This window comes from Anolis sagrei, chromosome X (genome assembly GCF_037176765.1).
Source record: "Anolis sagrei isolate rAnoSag1 chromosome X, rAnoSag1.mat, whole genome shotgun sequence".
NCBI lineage: Eukaryota > Metazoa > Chordata > Lepidosauria > Squamata > Dactyloidae > Anolis > Anolis sagrei.
The window spans coordinates 95,225,922-95,250,509 of NC_090034.1; the positions used below are offsets into that span (position 1 = coordinate 95,225,922).

General features: G+C 42.4%; 1 protein-coding gene across 1 annotated transcript; it reads left to right on the plus strand.

Moving 5' to 3' along the window:
* The first annotated feature begins 12,865 nt into the window (after window positions 1–12,865).
* Window positions 12,866–23,892, plus strand: LOC132780933 (phospholipase A2 inhibitor and Ly6/PLAUR domain-containing protein-like). Its single transcript, XM_067473426.1, has 6 exons — window positions 12,866–12,931; window positions 14,992–15,105; window positions 16,966–17,061; window positions 20,216–20,365; window positions 21,648–21,788; window positions 23,509–23,892. The coding sequence occupies exons 2-6, from the start codon at window positions 15,060–15,062 to the stop codon at window positions 23,730–23,732; spliced, it is 657 nt and encodes a 218-aa protein (XP_067329527.1). The 5' UTR covers window positions 12,866–12,931; window positions 14,992–15,059; the 3' UTR covers window positions 23,733–23,892.
* The last annotated feature ends 696 nt before the right edge of the window (window positions 23,893–24,588 follow it).

Consider the following 24,588-nt stretch of genomic DNA (forward strand, 5'->3'; position numbering starts at 1 on the left):
GACACTAAATTTGGACACTATACCCCTAACAGACCAAGAATGAACATCACTAATAAAACCCTCCCAAAAACAATGGAAAGAACTTAAAAAACCCCAAAAACTAAATGATGAAAAGCTAATTGATGATACAGAAAAGAAGGGAAGGAAGGGGAGAAAGAAAGAATGTGTGTGAGAAAGAGGGAGGGAAAGAAAGAAGGAAGCATGGAAGCAAAGAGTGAAGGAAGAAAAGAAGTAGAGAAGGAAGAAAGGAGATAAAGAAGAAGGAAAAGAAAAGGGGAAGGAAGGAAAGATGTGGAGAGGGAAAGAAAATAAGGGAAGGAAGGAAAGAGAGAGTGAAGGAAAGAGGGAAAGAAAGAGAAAGAGTGAGGAAAGGAAAGAAGGAAAGAGAGGAAGAAGGATGGAAGGAAAAAGTAAAGGAAGGAAAGAGGTAGAGAAGGAAGAAAGAGAAAGAGAAGGAAAAGAAAAAGGGGGAAGGAAGCAGAGGTAGAGAAGGAAGGAAGGAAAGAAGAAAAGGGAAGGAAGGAAAGAGGGAGTGGAGGAAGGAGGGAAGGTTGGCCACAGCAACTTGTGGCAGGTACAGCTAATATTATAACTGAATTCTCAGTTCACTGGACCAGTGGCATACAGAGGAGGTGAGATGTGAACCACTACAATGGCTCTAGATTTGGCTGCTTTGGGTCAGATTTCCCCTAGGCTCATAGTGTATGTGTGCATGCAAAAATGATTAACAAATAGAATAGAAACAGAGAAGTCTTCTGACTTTTTCAGTCACATGAAACATGAGTTGCATTCACAATCATAGTTTTGAATATTTTATTGCCAACAGCTGGCATTTAGTACTGCGGTTATGGATTCATAAACTACAGTGACATATCTATAACTATTCCATATTTAGTAAGACTACATAGTTTTACTGTAGGGCTACAGAAATGCCATCCCTCTCCCGCTTGCCTTAAGAGCCAAAAACCGGGTTGGGTAATGGAGGTTCATAAACAACATCATCATTATTATTGGAGCCCCCGGTGACACAATGGCTTAAACCCTTGTGCCAGTATAATATAAATGGATTCCTGAATATGTACACACAAACAAAAGTACCACTTATACAGAAAGTAAACAATAATAGAATTCAGCATGCAGTTATATAAACATGTTGTACTGTTCAATTTCACAGTGATGTCCAACAATATTGTGTAAATTTTGGTACAGTCTCTTAAAAAAATATCAATGTCGTATCTTATTATGTTGAGTTGCTTATGGATCAGCCACCCACAACCGGTAGCTGAAAAGGGATACTTAGGCCAGGAGATGGTAATTAGTTACGCAAATATGCCTAAGAAACTAGTGAAGAATATCAATGCACATTTTAAAGTAGATGATGACGTTATGTATTATTCACTAGGTTCAGACTATTATATATATAGTATTTAAATATTGAGAAAGTGAAAGTAAGGGGTGGAAGAGGGAGACTGCATTATGTCATTGTTTTCCTTCCTGTGTTTTGTTGAGAACCCTCTATTACCTTTTCTGGCTATTTTTTGGAAGCATAGCAGAGTGTAGAAATGAAATGTTGACAAACTGTGATACCATTTCTTTCTTTGTTCTACCCCTCCAGAAAGTGGAATATGGGCCTTTGTCCTAAAGGGTTGTACCACAGCCCTTACAGCGTCTGTCCTTCAAGAGCCAGGTGCCATGATAGACTTTGGAAATATCGCTTATTTTATTGACACTATCCAAGTAGGGAATGGCAAACTCAGCAGCATCCGAGCACCACAGGGCATTGTGTTTGCAGTCCTCCTGCCCAGCCTCCTTGCCCTCCTGCTGGACAAACTCCTATACTGATCCCAACCTATTTGCATCAAAGGGCCTTCTGGAAAGGCATCTTCAGTGAAACAGAATGAAAGAAGGCATGGGTTACAGACATTCGGGTGCTAGGATTTACTAGATCTGCATAACTGTATGTATTTTAAAGGGCAAATCAGATAAAGACCTTTTCACACTATGCAGTTATAGCACTATGGTTAGTTCCACACTGGAGGTCAGTCTGGAGTATTATGGATGCCTCTTGACCATTCTGGATCCAGAGTGATTGGATGGGTATCTAGCCAGAAGGATGCACTGGTGTCTAGCTGGTCCAGCCAGACCAAGACCACATCAGTTCAGCTGGGACGTCACCTCAACCTTCACATCACCACCACCATTCCCTACTGACCATGGATTTCTTTGCAAGCTTCCAACCATTGTGAACTGTATTTACTCATGTCAGAAAGGGGTGCCCATGTGACCGGCAAAGAGGTGGTAAAGCGATCCTCTCCTTGTTACTGGTTGCACGGGTACCCCTTTCTGACATCAGGAGAGCTTTGTGGCAGCCGTGAATGAGGACAAGTAATCTACTTCCCCTATGCTGCTCAACATAGGGAAAGTGTGATGGTGATGGTATCCATTTGGAGAGTGGGTTGGGCTAAATGGAACCCAACCCAGCTGCAAGACTAACACAAAGTCTGCAGATACTTCAGAGTTTCCTGAAAACTCCAGAGTCTCCCCCAACTTTGCCTGGACACCCAGCACTAAGTTTGAAGTAAGCCCAGCTTTTCTTGTCAGTGTAGATAAGCCATAGGATTCCACTTTAACTGCTGTGTTCCATTCCATGGAAACCTGGGGATTTTAGTTTAAGGTGCTTTCTCAAACTTTAAACTTCATCATTGCATAGGATGTAGCCATAGTGGTTAGAGTGGATTCAAAGTGCTATAATTTTGTAGTGTGAAACGGCTCTAAATAAATCAGGGAGAAGTTCCTAATATATTTGTCTATATGTTTCAGATTTATTTTTTTTTTGCAGAAGGGGAACATTTGCATTAGAGCAGCAATGCAGTTAGAGAAATTCTGTACTACAAATCAAATGCACAACTACACAGAAGAGTTAGAGCGGTTCCAGACAGCGCTAAATCGCACGCTTTAGTCAGGGCAAAAAAATCCATGGCCTGAGAAGATTGTCACACAGTGCGTGTTTTAGCCAGATATCCCAGCATCCAAATGCAAAAACTCTCAGACCAATATAAAGGTGAACAGAAAAATCTTTACTCTTTACTGGCAATGTTGCATACAAAAATCAGAAGTGCAACATATTTACACAGTCTTTGTAAGAAACATAAAATAAGGCATCTTCATCTTACAGCAAATGAGAGATCAAAATAAACCTGAAGTAAATAGCTGTTTCACCATAGCCTCCTCAGAGTAGCTTCTCCAAACTGCTCCTCAGAGCCAAGCCTTTGACCATGGGTCTCCTCCGAGAAAAGGCTCTTCAGAAGCTCTCCCTCAGGATCTCTCCTTCAGCATCTCCTGCTGGAACTCCACGCTGGTGAACTAGAGTGTATTCAAAAAAACTCAAGCAGTTATAGACCCTTGGGTGTGGTACGAAATTGCTGGTTGACCTACTTAGCCAGCTGAACAAGATAATTACCACTCATAAGGATTTTCTTTGCACACATACTTGGTCCTGCAAAGACTTATCGCAACAAAGATGTCCAGATACAGACTTGTTGGTCCTGGGATTTCTGTCTCTGTTGTCCACACTTGATGCTTTGTTGTGGGATTTTGCAGCCCACAAGATAATTGCCACGGGACTTCCACTGGAAATGTTGATTTTTTTAAAAAAACAACTTAAGATGCGAACATGCAAACATGCAAATTATTGTATAAGTTCCACTCTTGGGTTATATAAGCTGCAGGGTCACCTGTGCAGATAGGCTGTTGTTCCTGGGTTATCCATGTCTGTTCCCAATTGCTCTTATTGTGAAAAGATGTACAATGTTGACTAGGGGGCCACAACTTTGTCCTGGCTGAAGAAAATGTGCCCTCCACACGTTTCATGAAGTTTCTGGCACATAAAAAAAGTTTTCGCCTTCTACTCAACTGTCACCTTCTTTTTAGGAACCAACCAATCAGGAACAGACATCTAAAACCCAAAAACAAACTCAGATAAAAAATCCCGTGATTTCCAAGTGCTACAGAAATTCGAAAAGTCCACAGCAGAAATGGGCTAGAAATGGAAATGGAGGTAGTTTGGAATGATACAAACCAGACATTTGTGATTGTTCTCATGTCACTGCTACTATAATTTTAAAGGGCCAGTATATGGAATAAGTTTTAGTGTTTATATTGGAAAGTGCTTATTGTAATTTTAAAGCTTGTATATTATGTCACGCCATGGCCTATGGCTGGTACAATAAACAATTCATTCATTCGAAGATGCAGATTTCCGGCTCAGAAGCGGGATATTCCCACACCTGAAAATCTTTTTTTTTTTTTTTTACTAATCATAGAATCATAGAGTTGGAAGAGACCTCATGCGCCATCCAGTCCAACCCCCTGCATTCAAAGCACTCCCGACAGATGGCCATCCAGCCTCTGTTTAAAAGCTTCCAAAGAAGGAGTGTCCACCACACTCCGGGGCAGAGAGTTACTACTGAATGGCTCTTACAGTCAGAAAGTTCTTCCTAATGTTCAAACGGAATCTCCTTCCTTGTAGTTTGAAGCTCTTCCTCCCGTGTTTTGAGGGAATGGCATCTGGCCACCCTCCTGTTTGCTGCAGATGCTCCTGGGATAAAGGTAGTGTTTGGATGGCTCTTAGATCCCACTGCATTCTGTGTGTGTAAGACTGTAGATTTAGTTGATCAAGTCCAGCTATTCTAGCTGAATAATAAATTATGTACAATTGCAAAGATTTTCATATATGTAGTTTTAAAGAGAAAATGGTTTTCAGTATCCCCCTCCCCTCTTTTCAGGTGGCATATGAATGAGGCCTCTTCTACTTTGCCCTATATCCCAGAATCTGATCCCAGATTATCTGCTTATCCCAGATTATCTGGCAATGGAAACTCATATAATCCAATTCAAATCAGATAATCTGGGATCAGATCACGAGATATAGGGTAGTGAAGGCTTAGCCTGAGGGCCCTTCCACATAGTCCTATATTCTAGAATATCAAGGTAGAAAATCCCACAGTATCTGCTTTGAAATGCATTATCTGAGTTCACACTGCCATATATTCCAATTCAAAGCAGATAATGTGGGATTTCCTGCTTTGATATTCTGGGTTATATGGCTGTATGGAAGGGCCCCGAGTTAGAATAAATCCTCATGATCAGAAGAGGTAATAGCTGTATTAAGTAAAAGGAATGGCTTCTTCTGCTATTAACACTTTTTATAAGTATTTAAGTTTTAGATTAGTTTTGAAGATTGAAAAATGTGTGAAGCGGTGAATCAAGGACTGCTTGTAAATCAGTCAATCTTTTGAGGGTTTCGTCCTTCAATTTCATTAGAATTGTAACCTCATAGGATTTTAATAATATAATCTTAGTCAGAGAAGTGTCGCAGCCTTTTGATCTCTTGCTTTGATGTGTGGAGTTGGGGAAGGATGAGGAGTCAAGAGTGTAAAAGCCTTGGTTCCATCTCCAGATAACAGGTCCAAAGTACCAGGGCTGAATGAGACCCTGCCTGTCAGAGAGGACAGTTCTGGGCTGGATGATCTAACTTGGTTATTGAATAAAATGCATGATTCTGGAATAAACATATCTCACTCGACCTTTCTTTCTTTATTTCTTTCTTTCAAAGCATTGTTTAAGATTATAAAATATTGCATATAACAAAGAGCCATGTCCCCCGGTATTGGAAAGTCACACGTTGCCCTTGGGAATAAATAAACGTGTGACGTGGATCCCTTTTCAAAGAACTTAATGACTGATAACATTGTTATTTTTTTTCCTCATTAACGAAAACCAAAGTACACACTATGGTCATTGCTTCAGCTGCCTAGCCAACGGGATTTTGCATCAAATCACTTCCTTTTGAGATGTGACATAGAAAGAAAGTACTCTGTTGCCACCAATGAAGGGGGGGGGGGGGGGGAAATAGTGCTCCCTCTTTGCTGTTTGTTCATCTTGAATCTGGGAGGGGCATATCGTCTAACCCAGTGTTTCTCAACCTTCCTAACGCCGCGACCCCTTAATACCGTTCCTCATGTTGTGGTGACCCCCAAGCATAACATTATTTTCGTTGCTCCTTCATAACTGTCATTTCGCTACTGTTATGAATCGTAATGTAAATACCTGATGTGCAGGATGTATTTTCATTCACTGGACCAAATTCGGCACAAATACCCAATACACCCAAGTTTGAATACTGGTAGGGTTTGGGGGGGGGGGGGTGGGTTGATTTTTGTCATTTGGGAGTTGTAGTTCCTGGGATTTATAGTTCACCTACAATCAAAGAGCATTCTGAACTCCACCAACAATAGAAGTGAACCAAATTTGGCACACAGAACTCCCATGACCAACAGAAAATACTGGAACTCATTGACCTTGAGTCTTGGAGTTGTAGTTCACCTACACCCAGAGAGCACTGTGGACTCAAACAATGATGGATCTGGACCAAACTTGGCACACAGACCGAACATGGGCAACTGTGAACACTGGTGAAGTTTGGGGAAAATAGACTTGACATTTGGTAGTTGTAGTTGCTGGGATTTATAGTTCACCTACAATGAAAGAGCATTCTGAACCCCACCAATGATAGAATTGGGCCAAACTTCCCATACAGAACCCCCATGACCAACAGAAAATACTGTATTTTCCGATGGTCTTTGGTGACCCCTCGGACACCCCCCTCGCGGCCCCCCAGGGGGGTCCCCAGGGGTCCCGACCCCCAGGTTGAGAAACACTGGTCTAACCTTTCGGTCTCCACAAATCCTCCCTCAGCCAAGTACTTCACCAAACTACAAATCTCAGGATTTCTTGAGACACTGCCATGACAGTTGAGGTGGAATATCTTCTATATAAATAAAAAAATGTAATGTTAGTTTGTGGGATTAACATAACTCAAAAACTACTGGACGAATTGACACCAAATTTGGTCACAATATACAGGCCAATGAGTGATCATCACTCATAAAAATACTGAAAAACACAGCAGAAAAGAATTAGTCCTAAGTTTCAGGGACTCTGCAGATAGGTGGCTTCTTTTGGCTGCAATCATAGGGCAAGCCACCTGTCAATTATAATTAGGTTCCCTGGTCACACCCCCTTTTTGGGTTTTGGAGGGAATAGGAGCCAGTTTGAGTTCAGTCCACACAGAGAAGCTTTTCATGCAGGACATAATACCAAGAGCTCCTGTAGAAAGCTTCGTCTTCTACAGCTTGGCTGGGGAGAAAAGGCCACACAGCTTGGCTGAGGATTTTGCAGCCTTACAGCTCCTTTGCTGAGGGAATCCGGTCCCACAGCACTTTAGCCAGCCATCACCGAAACCTGAACTCCTTCTTTTCCTCTGGAAGTCTACAAAGCTCTGCTTGGTAAGGGTCACTTGCGGAAGCCAGAAGCAGTTGGTACTGGGTGTAGGGGCTCCACGCCAACAGAGGCAAAGAAGACTGCCCAGATTAGAAGTTAAGGATTTCCCCATTAGTTAAAATACTATTTATGAAGATAGTGCCTGTTCCCTGTGGACAAGATTGAGAGAACCAATAGACTGTTAAGAAAGCTTTAAAGTACCTGTTTTTTTCATTAATAAAGAACTTTGTTGGACTTACTTTAAGCCTCTACAGAACTTTGTGTAAGGAAATCCAAAGGCTTTTAATCTGAGGCAGCCCCGGCGTCCCGTTGGGCACACAGAATTTATGTCCTGTCTACAGTTTTATGCACAGGCCCAGCGTGCGACAGCATATATATATATATATATATATATATATATATATATATATATACATACATACACACACACACACACACACATATACAAAAATATATACATGCACATATACACCCACACGAAACACATATACACAGACTGGGCCACAGCAACATGTGGCAGGGGGAGTCTAGTAGCATTATATTTGTGTAGTGCGAACAGACCTTTGGGTGAAATAAAGAGACACGGCAACTCCTTCAGACACATAGATCCTGCTGTGGTTTGCTCCATCTACTTTGCCACATAATCCAGTTTCTGAACCCAGATTATCTGCCTTGAACTAGACTATATGAGTCTACATTGTGAATGTGAAGTAGATAATCTGGATTCAGAAACTGGTAGTGTAGATCTAGCCATAGCGATTTATAATTTTGTTGTTCATTCATTCAGTCGCTTCTGAGTCTTCATGACCTCATTGACCAGACCACACCAGAGCTCCCTGTCGGCCCTCACCACCCCCAGCTCCTTCAAGGCCAATCCAGTCACTTCAAGGATGCCATCCATCCATCTTGCCCTTGGTCAGCCCCTCTTCCTTTTTCCTTCCATTTTCCCCAGCATAATCGTCTTCTTGAAGCTTTCCTGTCTCATGATGTGGCCAAAGTACTTCATCTTAGCCTCTACTATCCTTCCCTCCAATGAGCAGTTGGGCTTTATTTCTTGAAGTATGGACTGGTTGGATCTTCTGGCGGTCCAAGGCACTCTCAGAATTTTCCTCCAACACCACAGTTCAAAAGCATCTATCTTCCTTCGCTCAGCCTTCCTTATGGTCCAGGTCTCACATCTGTAGGTGACTACAGGGAATACCATTGCTTTTACTATGCGGATCTTTGTTGCCAGTGTGATGTCTCTACTCTTTTCTATTTTATCGAGATTGGACATTGCTCTCCTCCCAAGAAGTAAGCGTCTTCTGATTTCCTGGCTGCAGTCTGCATCTGCAATAATCTTTGCACCTAAAAATACAAAGTCTGTCACTGCCTCCATATTTTCTCCCTCTATTTCCCAGTTGTCAATCATTCTTGTTGCCATAATCTTGGTTTTTTTATGTTTTGCCACAACCCAGCTTTTGTGCTTTCTTCTTTCACCTTGATTAGAAGGCTCCTCAGTTTCTCCTTGCTTTCGGCCATCAGAGTGGTGTCATTTGCATATCTAGACTGCTATATATCAATTATCATTATAACTTTCATCCCATTAGCTAGGAACTTGGAATGTGAGAGCAAAGCCTACTATGGTGTTAAGTGTTTTACTACCTCTACATTTCTTTGAACATACAATGGAAGGGTTGGAAACTTAATTTCCATTAAATACATTAGGAGAGATCTTCGGGGACAAAGTCCAATGGAAACAAGGGGAGCATCTGAAATGTAAACAGTAACAGGGTGGGTTAGTACTTGTTGTTGTTGTTGTTCATTTGTTCAGTCGTCTCTGACTCTTCGTGACTTCATGGACCAGTCCACGCCAGAGCTCCCTGTCGGCCGTCACCACCTCCAGCTCCTTCAAGGCCAATCCAGTCACTTCAAGGATGCCATCCATCCATCTTGCCCTTGGTCAGCCCCTCTTCCTTTTTCCTTCTATTTTCCCCAGCATAATCGTCTTCTTGAAGCTTTCCTGTCTCATGATGTGGCCAAAGTACTTCATCTTAGCCTCTACTATCCTTCCCTCCAATGAGCAGTTGGGCTTTTTTTCTTGAAGTATGGACTGGTTGGATCTTCTGGCGGTCCAAGGCACTCTCAGAATTTTCCTCCAGCACCACAGTTCAAAAGCATCTATCTTCCTTCGCTCAGCCTTCCCTAAGGTCCAGCTCTCACATCTGTAGGTTACTACAGGGAATACCATGGCTTTGACTAGGCGGATCTTTGTTGCCAGTCTGATGTCTCTACTCTTTATTATTTTATCGAGACTGGACATTGCTCTCCTCCCAAGAAGTTAGTACTAGGGCAATGGAAAACTTAATCCAGTTTACCATTATTAATAACAACCCATGCATGCTAGGTAATTAAAAATAGGAAGTTTGAAAGAGAAGTGCAAAGGTATTTGAAAGGTTCCACTTCCCAAAGTGGAGGGGAAGCTTTGCAAGTCGCTGTGGGGAGGAAAGTGTATTTTGGATTGTCTAATGGAGCTACCCACATTTTGTTGCCCTTTCCTCTATCTGATGGGGGAAATGGCAACACGGTGATGAACACTGTCCTTTGCCCTATATGATGGGGCCTTGTCCTGTCCCCACCATGCGATGGGGGAAGGAGGGAGGGCCCTGTCGCTGGCAACTGCCAGCAAAGCAGCATGACCCCAGGGTGTGTGGAAAGAGGCCCCAAGTCTCTGGAAAAGCAAAAAACAAGTTGGTTTTAATGGGAGCGATATGTTGGAGAAATAAGCTACTCCCTATTGTGAATCATCTTTCAACACACAAAAAGTCATTTGTGGGCTGAAACAGGAACTTCGGAGCCATACATAGTGAAACACTTACATCCTGTGATATAACTTCTATGTCATTGATAAAGGAAGTGGAACTTTTCAAATACCTTTGCACTTCTCTTTCAAACTTCCTATTTTTAATTACATCATACAGTAATAGACACTTGGGAAGTGTCTGACATGTGATCCAATTCAACAGTCAGCAGAGTGTCTGCTGTGGAATCAACTTGTTGTGTTTCAAATAATAATAATATTAATAATAATAATAATAATGATATCGAGCTACCTTTTAGGCGGGTCTCCCCAGCTGAGGAGATCCCTGAGGACCACACCAAAGAGAGTCCTTAAACCTTGGTGAGGCCAGCAAAGCCAATTTCAGCGATAAAAATATTTAAAATAATAAATCCCCACCAAAGCGGAAGAAGTTCAGCGACCGAGGTGTTTTATTTGCGATTCAGCTGTAATCGTATGCAGTTGTAGGAATAATTCCGCTACAAGCATACCACTAGAATGGAATCACCACAGAAGATCCCTGGTGGCAAGAATGGTGGAGGCGGCGCCGGGTGGCAGTGGCCAGGATTCCGGGCCAGGGAAGCCAGCATCGCTTCGCCACGCCCACCCGGCGCTACCTCCACCATTCTCGCCACCAGGGATCTTCTGTGGTAGAGCAATGGCGTCCGCTCTACTTTGCTCTCTGTTCTCCATGGGAGAGCAGAGAGCGCTTCTCCCTCCACAGGCTTCTCCATCCCGTGTGGAAGGAGAAGCCTGTGGAGGGAGAAGCGCAGCAGAGCGGACGCCATTGGCGGCAGTGAGGGGCTTTGGACAGGCCAGGGCAGGCCGCACGGGCTGGATAAAGGCCCTTGGTGGGCCGCATGCGGCCCGCGGGCCGTAGTTTGAGGACCCCTGGTCTAGATCTAGGGAAGTAATGCTACCCCTCTATTCTGCTTTGGTTAGACCACACCTGGAATATTGTGTCCAATTCTGGGCACCACAATTCAAGAGAGATATTGACAAGCTGGAATGTGTCCAGAGGAAAGCGACTAAAATGATCAAGGGCCTGGAGAACAAGCCCTATGAGGAGCGGCTTAAGGAGCTGGGCATGTTTAGCCTGAAGAAGAGAAGGCTGAAAGGGGATATGATAGCCATGTATAAATATGTGAGAGGAAGCCACAGGGAGGAGGGAGCAAGCTTGTTTTCTGCTTCCTTGGAGACTAGGATGTGGAACAACGGCTTCAAACTACAAGAGAGGAGATTCCATCTGAACATGAGGAAGAACTTCCTGACTGTGAGAGCCGTTCAGCAGTGGAACTCTCTGCCCTGGAGTGTGGTGGAGGCTCCTTCTTTGGAAGCTTTTAAACAGAGGCTGGATGGCCATCTGTCAGGGGTGATTTGAATGCAATATTCCTGCTTCTTGGCAGGGGGTTGGACTGGATGGCCCATGAGGTCTCTTCCAACTCTTTGATTCTATGATTCTATGATTCTATGCTGGGGAAAATGGAAGGAAAAAGGAAGAGGGGCTGACCAAGGGCAAGATGGATGGATGATATCCTTGAAGTGACTGGCTTGACTTTGAAGGAGCTGGGGGTGGTGACGGCCGACAGGGAGCTCTGGCCTGGGCTGGTCCATGAGGTCATGATGAGTTGGAAGTGACTGAATGAATAAACAACAACAACTATGCAGACCTTTATTGCCAGTTTGATGTCTCTACTCTTCACTATATTATTCCTCAGGGATTGGCGCGACCGATGTGATCATGTCATCTAACATGTCTGAGAATTTAATCCAATCTGCCTTTCTGAAGTTGAATCTTCAGCACTGAACAGACTGCGCTCTGGCACTACGAGATGCAGAGCCAACCTCAAGAAATGGGGCTACAAAGTGGAATCCACAACATGCGAGTGTGGAGAGGAGCAAACCACTGACCACCTGCTGCAATGCAACCTGAGCCCTGCTACATGCACAATGGAGGACCTTCTTGCAGCAACACCAGAAGTACTCCAAGTGTCCAGCTACTGGTCAAAGGACATTTAATCAACTACCAAACTCACAAATTTTGTATTTTGTCTGTTTGTTTGCTTTGCTCTGTTAGAAATGTAATATAATTGACTGGTTGCCTTGACACGACAAATAAAAATAAATAACTATATTATTGAGATTGGACATTGCTCTCCTCCCAAGAAGTCAACGTTTTCTGATTTTCTGGCTGGAGTCTGTGTCTGCAGTAATCTTCACACCTAGGAATACAAAGTCTGTCACTGTGTACACATTTTCTTCCTCTATTTGCATCGATAGATTACTACGGGGAATACCATTGCTTTAACTATGCCGATCTTCGTTGCCACTGTGATAGCTAACTAAAGGGATATTTTTTATAAAATAAATAAATAAATATCTTCTGAAACACTGCACACACAAAAAATAGACAGTCGTTTTGATGTCACCACTCTGCTGGTGTCACCAAGTGATAATAGCATATATGTTTAATATGAAAAATAAAAAAGTTACTATATCAAGAATTTTACTGTGATGAGCCATTCGCTTGTGAACCATTTCTCTTCACTATTTTTTTCCATTGGGCAACAGGCCAAACACCGTTACATGAAAATAATTTTGTGGGAGGGAAATGAAACAAAAAGCAGCTTCTGTGCAATCTAAGTGGTCAAAGTGTTTTTTTGATACCACAACTAATGAGACAGTATAAATATGAGAGAAGAGCAGTATTGGTAGGATTGGAAGCCAACAGAACAGACTCACAACCTTTGCAAAAATCTACTATACCTAAAGGTAAATAACAAGTTATAGGGGGTTGGCAGGAATGTTTTCCCAGGGAAGATAGTCTGCATCTGCAACCTTTTCTTTTGCAATCAGATTCCAGGTTTGATTCACGGCACATCATGGGCAGAAAGCACTGGAGAAAAGGTTATCAGAAAAAGGGGTACTTTCCATCTTTCTTGAATTGAGCAATCCCAATCAATCCTCTGTAATCCCACTTTTTCAAATGCTTTCTTTAAAGACCTGCTGATTCCCCCCTCTTCTTCCCCTTTCATCCTTTGGCTTTTAGTTTTCTTCAGTTGCAGCAAATTAAATTCAGAGGGCAAAAGTAACTTGCTCTCACTTCACTTGGGATAGGGAAAGGAGAGAAGAGAGTCAAATCTTGCCATTCTCCGTAGAATTGGTGCCATGTCGCCTAGTTTGCATGTTCTTCATTAATTTGGCCATTTTGAACTTGTTTTGTTACATATTTTTCAACTGTCATCCTGTGACACAAGCCCCTTCCACACAGATGAATAAAATCCCATATTTTCTGCTTTCCGGTGAATATATGGCTGTGTGGACTCAGACAACCCAGTTCAAAGCACATATTGTGGGATTTTCTGCCTGGATATTCCGGGTTATATGGCTGTATGGAAGGGTCAACAATGGAAGGTATGAAAAACTCTTTGTGCGACTTACTATGTGTTACTAACCATTCGGAATTTCATTTTGTTGAGTCTATTCCCATTGGGATGGACCAGTTTGATTCATTTTAAAATTCTATTTGGTTGTATCCATTCCTGTCCAATCTCAAAAGCTAAGGAGGGACACGTCTGGTATGTACAGTACTTGGAAAACATACCATTGGGGATTACTATGCTATGTTGGGAGGAAGGTAATGGCAAACGTCCATTGAATAATTCTTGCCATGAAAAATCCAGAGTAGGGTCACTTTATGGCCCTTTCGACACTGCTATATAACCCAGATTTTCAAAGCAGATAATCTGCATTATCTGCTTTGAATTAGATTATATGAGTCTACACTTCCATATAATCCAGTTCAAAGCAGTTAATCTAGATTTCATATGGCAATATAGAAGGGGCCAAAGTTGGAGTCAACTTGACAGACCATATCAACAAAATAGTTTTCTGTGAAGGAAAGGAAAAATATTTTTATATTATTTAAATAGATAAGTAAATGGAATTCATGTCAAAGCTCCATTGTTTTGGCCCGACCACTTGTACCATAGTACAAGTACTTTGGCCACATAATGAGAAGACAGGAAAGCTTGGAGAAGATAATGATGCTGGGAAAAATGGAAGAAAAAAGGAAGAGGGGCTGACCAAGGACAAGATGGATGGATGGTATCCCTGAAGTGAATGGTTTGACCTCGAAGGAGCTGAGGGTAGACACAGCCGACAGGAAGCTCTGGCCTGGGCTGGTCTAGGAGGTCACAAAGAGTCAGAAGCAACTGAATGAATAAACATCAACAACTTGTACTAGGCTTGGGCGGTTTCGTTCGTTAATTTCGTAATTCATTATTAATTCGTATTTAAATTAGCTTACGATCCAATATTGAGCCATGCAGGACTACTGCGAGGAGTAATTAAAAATCGAAACAATTTTTTCAATTTATTTCATATTGTTTCGTAATTGTTTCATAATTGTTTCGTAATTGTTTCGAAATTGTTTCGTAATTATTTCCGTATGTCTGGTGCAAGTTTTATAGTTGTTGTTTGTTTTATCAGTAATAAAAAATAAATTATCACACCAACAGTCAACAACAGAGGGAGAGGATAGCTTCAGAAGTTCCCCCTGTCCCATTTGGAGGGTTTTTTTGCATACTGCGCAAATGCATCCGCCATTAACGAATCGATTCATAATTTTACGAAATTTCGTATATTTCAAACTTTTTTAAAGGAAAATTTCGGAATTCTTTAAAAAAACGAAACGCAAGGGCCTCCTAAAAACGAAACGAGTTTAGAACCAAATTTTTCCGTGGTTACCCAAGCCTAACTTGTACTATGTTTAGACTTCCAGATTTCTATACCGAGTCCAACTGGGCGTTTTAATGTCTTTAACATTTTAGTTCTCTGGACCCGGGAGCTTGGTGAAATATTCCTCTTTCTCCAAAACATCTTTCCAATTCCCAGAATCATGAATCCACTGTTTTTCTACCTATTTGTGGCATTGATAGGAACAGGTAAGTCCAATAGTGGAATAATGGAACAACAAGGGCACTGCCCTTTCAATATACTCACTGGGCATCTAACATGCTGTGGTAAGAAAGGGGAATATAATAGAACCCATTGGCTGCAAGTGAGCCCTTACATGCTTTTGTGGTTCCTGATGCTCCAACTTGTTCTCATGGTCAAAGTTCAGGATGCAGAGGTGTTGAAAGGGGGAAAGATTGGGGCTTTTAAAATAATGTGTACAGGGAGAGTGAGGCTTTGTGAGATACCTCCCAGAGATGCCTATAATTTGTCTTATATGGATAAAAACAAGGATCAGAAAGGAGAATTCTTTTAGAGGGCAAGGTTAACAAGGTCAAAATAATTCTGGAAGTTGTTCAAAGAAATAAGATTTCTAATTTCTGACTAAGACTGGGGACACCACCAAGATGATATCTATGAGGCTGAGTAAGTTATATGGAAGGATTCACTGTTTCTAAGTCTATCTTATCTTCAGCTATTGTTGAGAACTGAAAGAAGATGAGGATGGAATGTGGGGGGGGGGGGGGTATCATATTATCACATAGAACTAGTTTGGAAATAATTAATACATTCAACAATGACTGTTCCAAGAATAAGAAGAATGGTTGTAAACACTACATACAACCTAGGATAGTAACATTACAAGAAAAAAAAATCAAATTGGAAATTTCATAACCTATTGGAAATAACTACACCATAAAGGCAAAAATGATCTCCACAAACATGTGGAGATGACTTTTTGAAAACCACTAGTCAAGGAAAGCATGACCTTGTTAGAAGTCAACCCTTTGAACAAGTGATATTCATGAGCACTCATAGAATCATAGAATCAAAGAGTTGGAAGAGACCTCATGGGCCATCCAGTCCAACCCCATTCTGCCAAGAAGCAGGAATATTGCATTCAAATCACCCCTGACAGATGGCCATCCAGCCTCTGCTTAAAAGCTTCCAAGGAAGGAGCCTCCACCATACTCCGGGGCAGAGAGTTCCACTGCCGAATGGCTCTCACAGTCAGGAAGTTCTTCCTAATGTTCAGATGGAATCTCCTCTCTTGCAGTTTGAAGCCATTGTTCCGCGTCCTAGTCTCCAGGGAAGCAGAAAACAAGCTTGCTCCCTCCTCCCTGTGGCTTCCTCTCACATATTTATACATGGCTATCATATCTCCTCTCAGCCTTCTCTTCTTCAGGCGAAACATGCCCAGTTCCCTAAGCCGCTCCTCGTAGGGCTTGTTCTCCAGACCCTTGATCACTCATGTAACGGCACACAGGTATCTCAGCTGTTAAACTGAAGAACCATGTCTTTAAACTGCCAAGGATAAAGACATGCCACTACAAAAATATATTTGGTTGTCAGAGGGTGGTTGTTTCTTTGAAGCTGAAGTTGAAGTTGCCCATCTACTCTACCTTAAAATCCTCTCGTTTAAAGTCTGCACTCAAGAGACAAAAACAAAGTAGTCTTTAAAAATAACATCTCAGGTTTACTAACAAACTTCTTGTATATATTCAGCATACTAGTTCATAGTCCAAAATATTTAAGTATAGCTGTACTCACTGAAGTCCATAAGTCATGCTTCTCTACTAAAGTCCAAACAGCAACATGCATCCACCTCCACTGAGGTCTGATGCAAACACATCCAACCTCGTATAGGGTGCTAATCAAACTGAATACAAAAACAGAGTCCTCTCTGTCTGAAGCCCCTTCCACACCAGAGAGGTACAGCCAAACTGGAAAACCAAAATGTACATGCAATATAGGTTAACAATTATACATATCTACAAACAGTTAGTGGACGCTTGGAAAGTTGCTATTTCCAACTAATCATGCCATATTTTCTTCTTTTCTCTTCATAGCAAACTGTATAACCTGTGAATGTAGTAACTGTGATACTAGTACTACCTGTGAAATTACAGGATCCTGCTATGGAGTAGCAATAGAACACAGCCTAGGTAAGTACCTATAGCTTCAAGGAGCTCTTCAGGCAGCTTTAAATGAACTTTGAGACTCTTTTCTCCTTCCTAGTTTGTGCTATCTCAATGAGAGACCACTGAAAGAACTGAGCATCAACAACCCTGCTCAGATTTTGCAAATTTGGGGCACATGTCTTCCTTTATTGAATTAGTCTATTTGTAGTATAGGGCTATTGCCTCTTACTTCATACATACGGTAATAACCTTTTATTAATGTTGCCTATTTAACTTTTCTGTGACCTGCAAACCAATTTTTAAAGGGTATAGACTTGGTGTGGAAAAAGCTGAGACAGTGGTCATCCAAGACCTACTCCTCAGCTAATATGGGTGAGACACCTGGGTCCCCAAATGCAATAAAACTGCTCTGGTTCAGGGAAATGACACAAATAACTCTGTCTCAAGTCCAGAGGATTTATTGAGACCAGAATTCTCCTTGCCCCAAGGCTATTTCCTTGGCTTTCACCTTGGTTGTTTAAGCCGCATGTGAGGGTTCCTGTTTCTGGCCTACATCACAAAGGAGTGTCTTAGATGTACACTGAGATGTGAATCCATCCCTTTTCCCAACACAGATTAGGGGCAAGCATCTACTTTGCCCCTATCCCCTGCCAAGCCTTCCAAAACAGCCCTGATGCTCCCTTGCAGGTCAAAAAGAAATGGTTGGTTAACTAAGTTCGAGAGGTCGAGGTCATCTGCTCGGAAGAAATCTTTCCTGTCATGAGTTATTTTGTGATGAGGTATGAAAGATCCCAGACCATTGCTTAAGGTCTTGTAAATCGTGTGATTGACTCCTTTTCTGGTTCCATTGAGACTTTTGACATCACCCCTTCCTGGTTGCTATGGGGAGTGGAGGGGGCAGGACGGCCGCATGAGCCATCTGGTTGCACAGCTAGCTGGCAGCTGAAGGAAGAACAAGTGGTGTGCGTCAGTGCTTGGTTGAGGCCAGGGAAGGGGCACACTGCTACCAGGCCAGGCCGTAGCTCTAACAAATTGCCATGGAAATGGTGGCCAGGTGGCAAGGGCTGTCCCTCTATATGAAAACGGAGACCATTCCCCCTCAAGTCTGGCCACCCAGTGACCCCTTGTAATGAGGGTGAAGCCGCCAGTTGCCCGGTGAGGATGAATGTGACGGTGCGAGTGGCACCACCTATGTGTAGAACTGTTAGTTGCAAGATTTAAACTGTTGTATCATGCTTAATCCTGCATTTTTACCCTGCTTATGTATAGTTGGATGGATTGGTTACTTATAGCTGTCAATCAGTACTGTTTGGCTCCACCTCTTCCTGCAGGGGGGGAGTGCTTCCTTTTTCTTTTCATTATGCCATCAGAGTTTGTACCAGATGAACATGAGTAAGAGACTTGACTCTAAAACACCCTGATTTAAGTTACCTCTTAGCATCAGTTCTGAGGTTTTTTTACCCTTGAGACTTGTGCTGAATGACGTTGGAAGTCTCAAGCGCCTTCAAACCGGTTCTTTTGGCACCAAAGGAAGATTCTGAGTCTTCAAAACATACGCCATCTGAACTGGGGTTGTGGTTTGCTCCGGCATTCACAGCCATTGGGGAAAGAGGAAACTTGGAAAGGCTTCTCAGCTTCAAACACCTTGGACCCAGGACTAATTGAGACTGTAACGTATATTTTCCTTTACCCCTCTGAAGTTTCCAGCTCATTGCTTTAAGAAATAACTCTTTGTGATCAATAAAACTTATTTTGAGTTATTTGCAGTGTTTTGGGTTTTTGAGAGTTCCAGTTTCCTAAAGGAGGGCAAGAAGCAATCCCTTGGGAGGAAGATGCCACGTTCATCCCTCCTTCATTAAGAATAATAGTCTCCAAGCACGACGGCACAATGAAAAATAAAAGTGCAGACTGGGAGGTGCCATAGCTGCCCCCACCAGAAAGCAGCTGAGCTGAGTCACCTGAAATCATGGCTCCCATGTTAGTAAAAGGAGGGGGGCTCACTGAGAAGGGGAATAGAAAAACCTGGATGCCAACACTCTCCCTGATCTGTAGAGCCCCAATACAGTAGAAAACAGAGCCGTTGGGAACTGAAGTTCCTAAAACTTCTAAACACTGGGGGAGGGGAGGGGGCAAATGGGCAAAATACCCACACATGCCCGGTATTCCCAGGGGCAGAGAGTGGGTGGGAAAGCAACCAAGGTCAAACCCACCCCTCTCTTCCCTATGTACAGGAGTTCAGATTGCTGTTGCCTTGGTCCAGTGCTAGATCTCAAGTGAACTCTAGGAGCTAGTCCTGGCAGGGACTATTTTCCACTAATCTCTATTGTTGGAGGTGAGCAATTAGCACTCTGACTCCAACTAGCGAGGGTGGAAAGCTAATTTCTTTGAGTCATTTCATGACATGTCCAAAATATGATAGCCTCGGTTTAGTCATCTTAACTTCATTAACACCCATTAATAGCCCGCCCTGGTCATGAAAATATAGGGCTGTGGCTTCTTTGGTGTAGTCTAACTATCTGTAATTGGATCATTTTGTATCAGATTGGGTTCTTGTAGGTTTTTCGGGCTATGTGGCCATGTTCTAGAAACATTCTCTTCTGACATTTTGCCTGCATCTATGGAGGGCGTCCCCAGAGGTTGTGAAGTCTCTGAGGATGCCTGCCATAGATGCAGGCGAAACATCAGGAGAGAATGCTTCTAGAACATGTCCATATAACCTGAAGAACCTACAACAACCCAGTGATTCCAGTCATGCAAGTCTTCAATAACAATACATTGTATCAGATTGTTGCAAAATGCCATAAAGAGTTGTTCCATTGAACTAGATCAGGTTGATTTCAGTTGATTTTTAGTAATTTTGAAAACATTCAAGTGTTATCTATTTAGGACAGAGGGGAGAAAGCTTTCAAAAATTGGCAGAAAACATTGACTGCTGTCCCTCTTCCAAAACTATATCAATAATTATTGGACAATGGTTATAACAGGGGCCTATGATACCTTAAAGACTAACCATCAATCACGGCACACATTTTCATGTATTATCCCTGAAAGCTTGAACCATAATAACGTTATTATCAAGGTGCCATGGAATTTTTGATTGTTAATGCCTAAACAGAACAACATAGCTGCCTGCTATCCATTTCGTAACTGTACTGATTCTTTCCTTTCCTTCAAACAGGAAGCTCCCCCACAACACATACAGAGATGGGCTGTATGCCTAGTTCTTACTGTAAAGATGGGAGCATTACTGTAACGGTGGGAAAAGGAATTTATATGAGGAGCAGTACTAGGTGCTGCACAACAAACAACTGCAATACAGTCCCTGAAGGTATATTGACTCAACATTTGTTTAAGAATAAGATGGAAAATGCAAAAAAAATGTTTTCAAACTCACAACATATTTACTTTGTTGCTTGTTAACTTAGAGAAATGCAATAATAGCATTTAAGGCAATGGTTCTCAACCTTCAGAATGCCACGAACCTTTAATACATTCCCTCATGTTGTGGTGATCCCCATCCATAAAATTATTTTTGTTGCTATGTCATAGCTGCAATTTTGCTCCTGTTATGAATCATAATGTGATATGCGGTATACATTTTCATTCACTGGACCAAATTTCGCACAAATACCTGATATGCCCAGATTTGAATACTGATGGGTTTGGGGGTGATTTGATTTTGTCATTTCGGAGTTGTACTTGATGGAATGTATAGTTCATGTACAATCAAAGAGCATTCTGAACTCCACCAATGATGGAATTGAACCAAACTTGGCACACAGAACTCCCGTGACCGAGAAAAAATACTGGAATGGTTTATTGGGCATTGACCTTGAGTTTTGGAGTTGCAGTTCACCTAGATCCAGAGAGCACTGTGGACGCAAACAATGATGGATCTGGACCAAACTTGCCACAAGCACTCAATATGCCCAAATGTGAACACTGGTGGTGTTTGGGAAAAACTGATCTTGACATTTGGGAGTTGTTGTTGTTGGGATTTATAGTTCGCCTACAATTAAAGAGCATTCTGGACCCCACCAATGATAGAATTGGGCCAAACTTCCCACACAGAACCCTCATGCATGACCAACAGAAAATACTGTGTTTTCCTATGGTCTTTGGCGACCCCTCTGACACCCCCTCATGATCCCCCTCTGGAGTCCTGACCTCCAGGTTGAAAATGCTGATCTAGAGAAATTGTATTCTTCTTAATATTAATTACCGTACTATGCTCAGTCTGAAGTGTACATAGAAGAATATTCAAACATAACTGACACATAGTCCCTAGTTATATTTCATACAAGAAACAAAAGAGGAAGAATTCAGAAGAAAGAGAACTTGGTGTGTGTCTAAAAATGTGCATAATGTTTGGCACATGAAACTCTCTTCGTATTTGTCTTACGAAGTCTTTTGGCTTACAAGTTTAGCAGACATATTTACATAATGGATGGGAATTATGTGGTAAGGACTAAAGGAAGTCATTGAATTTTCCAGCAATATCCTTGATGTATAACCAAAGTAAGAGATTCAATTGCTAAATGTTTATAGGGAAGGAATGTGACATATATAGAAACAGGTTTATTCACCAATTCTACCTTCCCATGCTTCAGTGCCAAAAGAAGACACAGCAGTCAGCAAAGTGGAATGCCCTTCATGTTTTGGTCTCTATCCTGCCTCCTGCGAGCCTACAATGATGACCTGCGCTCAGTCAGAGAACCAATGCATCAACATTACTGGCGCTAATATTGTAGGTAAGCTGTACTGTAATGAGCATGGATTCAGGTACCATATTTATTCATTTCATATACACTTCCTGCTTATATATATTGAAACTAAGAGCCAACTGGCAAAGTAGGGACAGAAAAGGCAGGGATCCGGGGCACCTGTGGCAAAGGTTAAACATATCCAGCTTCCTCAACCATGCTGTATAGTACTTGGTTTACAGAATCTTGGCCAGAACATGGTTTCCTTCCTCCAGATATGTTTCACCAATACCCTTCCTAAGAATCTCTGTAACAAGGATTCGTTTCCCTCTAGGATTTTCTTCATTGAAGTTTTCTGATACCCAAGAAACCCTTTTTTTCATTAAGGAATTCAAATGTTTATCAATATTTTTTCTATTCTTAGAGAAATTTTAATAAATACAAAGTAGGCCATGCTGCAACTGGCTTTGCCTTATATACAGTGCCATCTGCTGACTTCTATGGGAGTAGAATGGGAATCCACTCGGGGTTTTAGACCAAATTGTAAAATAGTTATTGAAAGTTTCAAATTCTCTCCCTCCTTGAAAGGATAAAACCCAATACAGATGCTTCAGTGTCTAAATTAGTGGTTCCCAACCTTTTTTTGACCAGGGCCCACTTGACTGGGGACCACTTTGACCGGGACCCACTTTGACCGGGACCCACTTTGACCAGAGACCACTTGACCAGGGCCCACTTTGACTGGGGCACATTTTGACCAGAGACCACTTGATCAGGGCCCACTTGACCAGGGCCCACTTTGACTGGGGCACACTTTGACTGGGGACCACTTTGACCAGGGATCACTCTCCAACATAAATAGGAAGGAGCTTCAAGGACCGGATTTTCGTTCTCGTGGCCTACTGGTGAGCCGCGGCCCACAGGCAGAGAACCACTGGTCTAAATGCAGAACATGGATATTTAACTCTGAAATGGATCAGTGATGAATGATCAACTATAATAATAATAATATACTTTATTTATATTCCACTCTATCTCCCCAAGGAGACTCAGAGCAGATTACAGGTACATATATTACAAACATTCAGTACAATTGACAAAGACAGGACAGTACATGAACAGAGGCAGGCTTCCCTCTTTTTTCTATCTCTGGCACCAGGAGGCTGTGCTCAACTCTGCCATGAGGAGGTGCTGTTGCTCCATTCTTCCATGACGAGAAGCTCTGTCGTTCATAGATACCTTCCTGATCAGACCGCCAGCATGTTTTTCAGAGGCACCTTTTTTTCTCCCTGCTAAAAGTGGTACCTATTTATCTACTCACATTGCTGTTTTCAAACTACTAGATAGGCAGAAGCTAGGCTGACAGTGGGAGCTCACCCCATCCACGGCTTGAACTGCCAACCTTCTGGTCGGCAAGATCTTGTGTAGCTGGTGGTTAATCCACTGTGCTAGCCGCAGCTCTAAATTAATATATTCTTCTTTTGAAAAATCCACAGCTTCATGTCTTGTCTTAGCTCAGCAACACACTACCATATCTCTGTTCCTCATGCCCCTTGATCAGTACATAAAAGGAAACAGGATACACAGGGATTTAAGCAACAAACAAACAAGTCCAGCTTATTACACTACAAATGAGTGGCCCTACTGCCCTGCAGACCCTGAAAATATAGAATGAGGGGAGGGGGGGTTTGTTGTCTGAGATATAGGACCTTTGGTCTCTTGTGTGGAATTCCAGTGTGGTATAATATTATCTATGATTCTTTCACAGCATCAAGTGTCCAAATACCTTTTTTGGCTCGAGGGTGTGCTTCACCTTCGGCTGCCAACATTCAACCACTTTCGGGTCTCATTTCTGGTAACACTGTTTACATGGTTCACACCATCAGCCTTAAGGCGCCCTCAAACAGTGCCGGTCTGGCTCCAGGGAGCAGCACTTTTGCCATCCTCCTGCCCAGTCTGATTGGAATCTCATTCACCAAATTCCTTTCTTGAACTCAGTGCTTCTGCTTACTTCCAAAAAACTTCCCTCCTCAAACTGGAGAGAGGCAACCTACAAGGAGAGGTGATGTTGACGTGAGAAGTTGAGATCATCCACTTCAGAACTGTTTGCAAGATTGGAACAGGAAAGAAATCTCAATAAAAAACGAATAATAAAAAAATACGTAGCCGTGCTCATCTGTATCGATATCAAAAGGGGTCTTCTAGCACATCTGCAATTAAGAGAACCAAGTACGTTGCATAAGCTTTTGTAGGCTGGGTTGACCCAGTTGAGGAAGTAGACTGGATTTGTCATTTGGGTACAATTTCTAATCGGGGGGGGGGGGGGGAGCCATATGTGATGGGTTTGCATGTTAATGTGTTGTGGTGCTGTGTGTCATGATAGTAGAGATGGGGGTGAAGCTGAAAGGGCTATGAGGTCTCACAGTCCCCAGCCACTTCCACAGCCCTCCAGCCTCTCTGACAACCAAAGCTCACTGATCATTGGGGTGAAGCAGAACACATATATAGCGAGATGAGAATTTACTGATCACAGTGAGGGATAGCCAATACTCCAGAGGACAGGAGTAGGATTCAAAATGATCTTGACAGATTAGAGAGATGGGCCAAGACCAACAAAATGAAGTTCAACGGGGACAAATGCAAGGTACTCCACTTAGGCAGGAAAAACGAAATGCAAAGATACAGAATGGGGGACAATGCCTGGCTCGAGAGCAGTACATGTGAAAAAGATCTTGGAGTCCTCGTAGACAACAAGTTAAACATGAGCCAACAATGTGATGTGGCGGCAAAAAAAGCCAACGGGATTTTAGCCTGCATCAATAGGAGTCTAGTGTCTAGATCTAGGGAA

Bases quoted from the DNA above. Each gene is read 5' to 3' on its own strand.
- LOC132780933 (XM_067473426.1), top strand. From the start codon at position 15,060: ATGAATCCACTGTTTTTCTACCTATTTGTGGCATTGATAGGAACAG. The intron at 15,106-16,965 runs GTAAGTCCAATA...TTCTCTTCATAG, and splicing joins TGTGGCATTGATAGGAACAG to CAAACTGTATAACCTGTGAA. The intron at 21,789-23,508 runs GTAAGCTGTACT...ATTCTTTCACAG, and splicing joins TACTGGCGCTAATATTGTAG to CATCAAGTGTCCAAATACCT.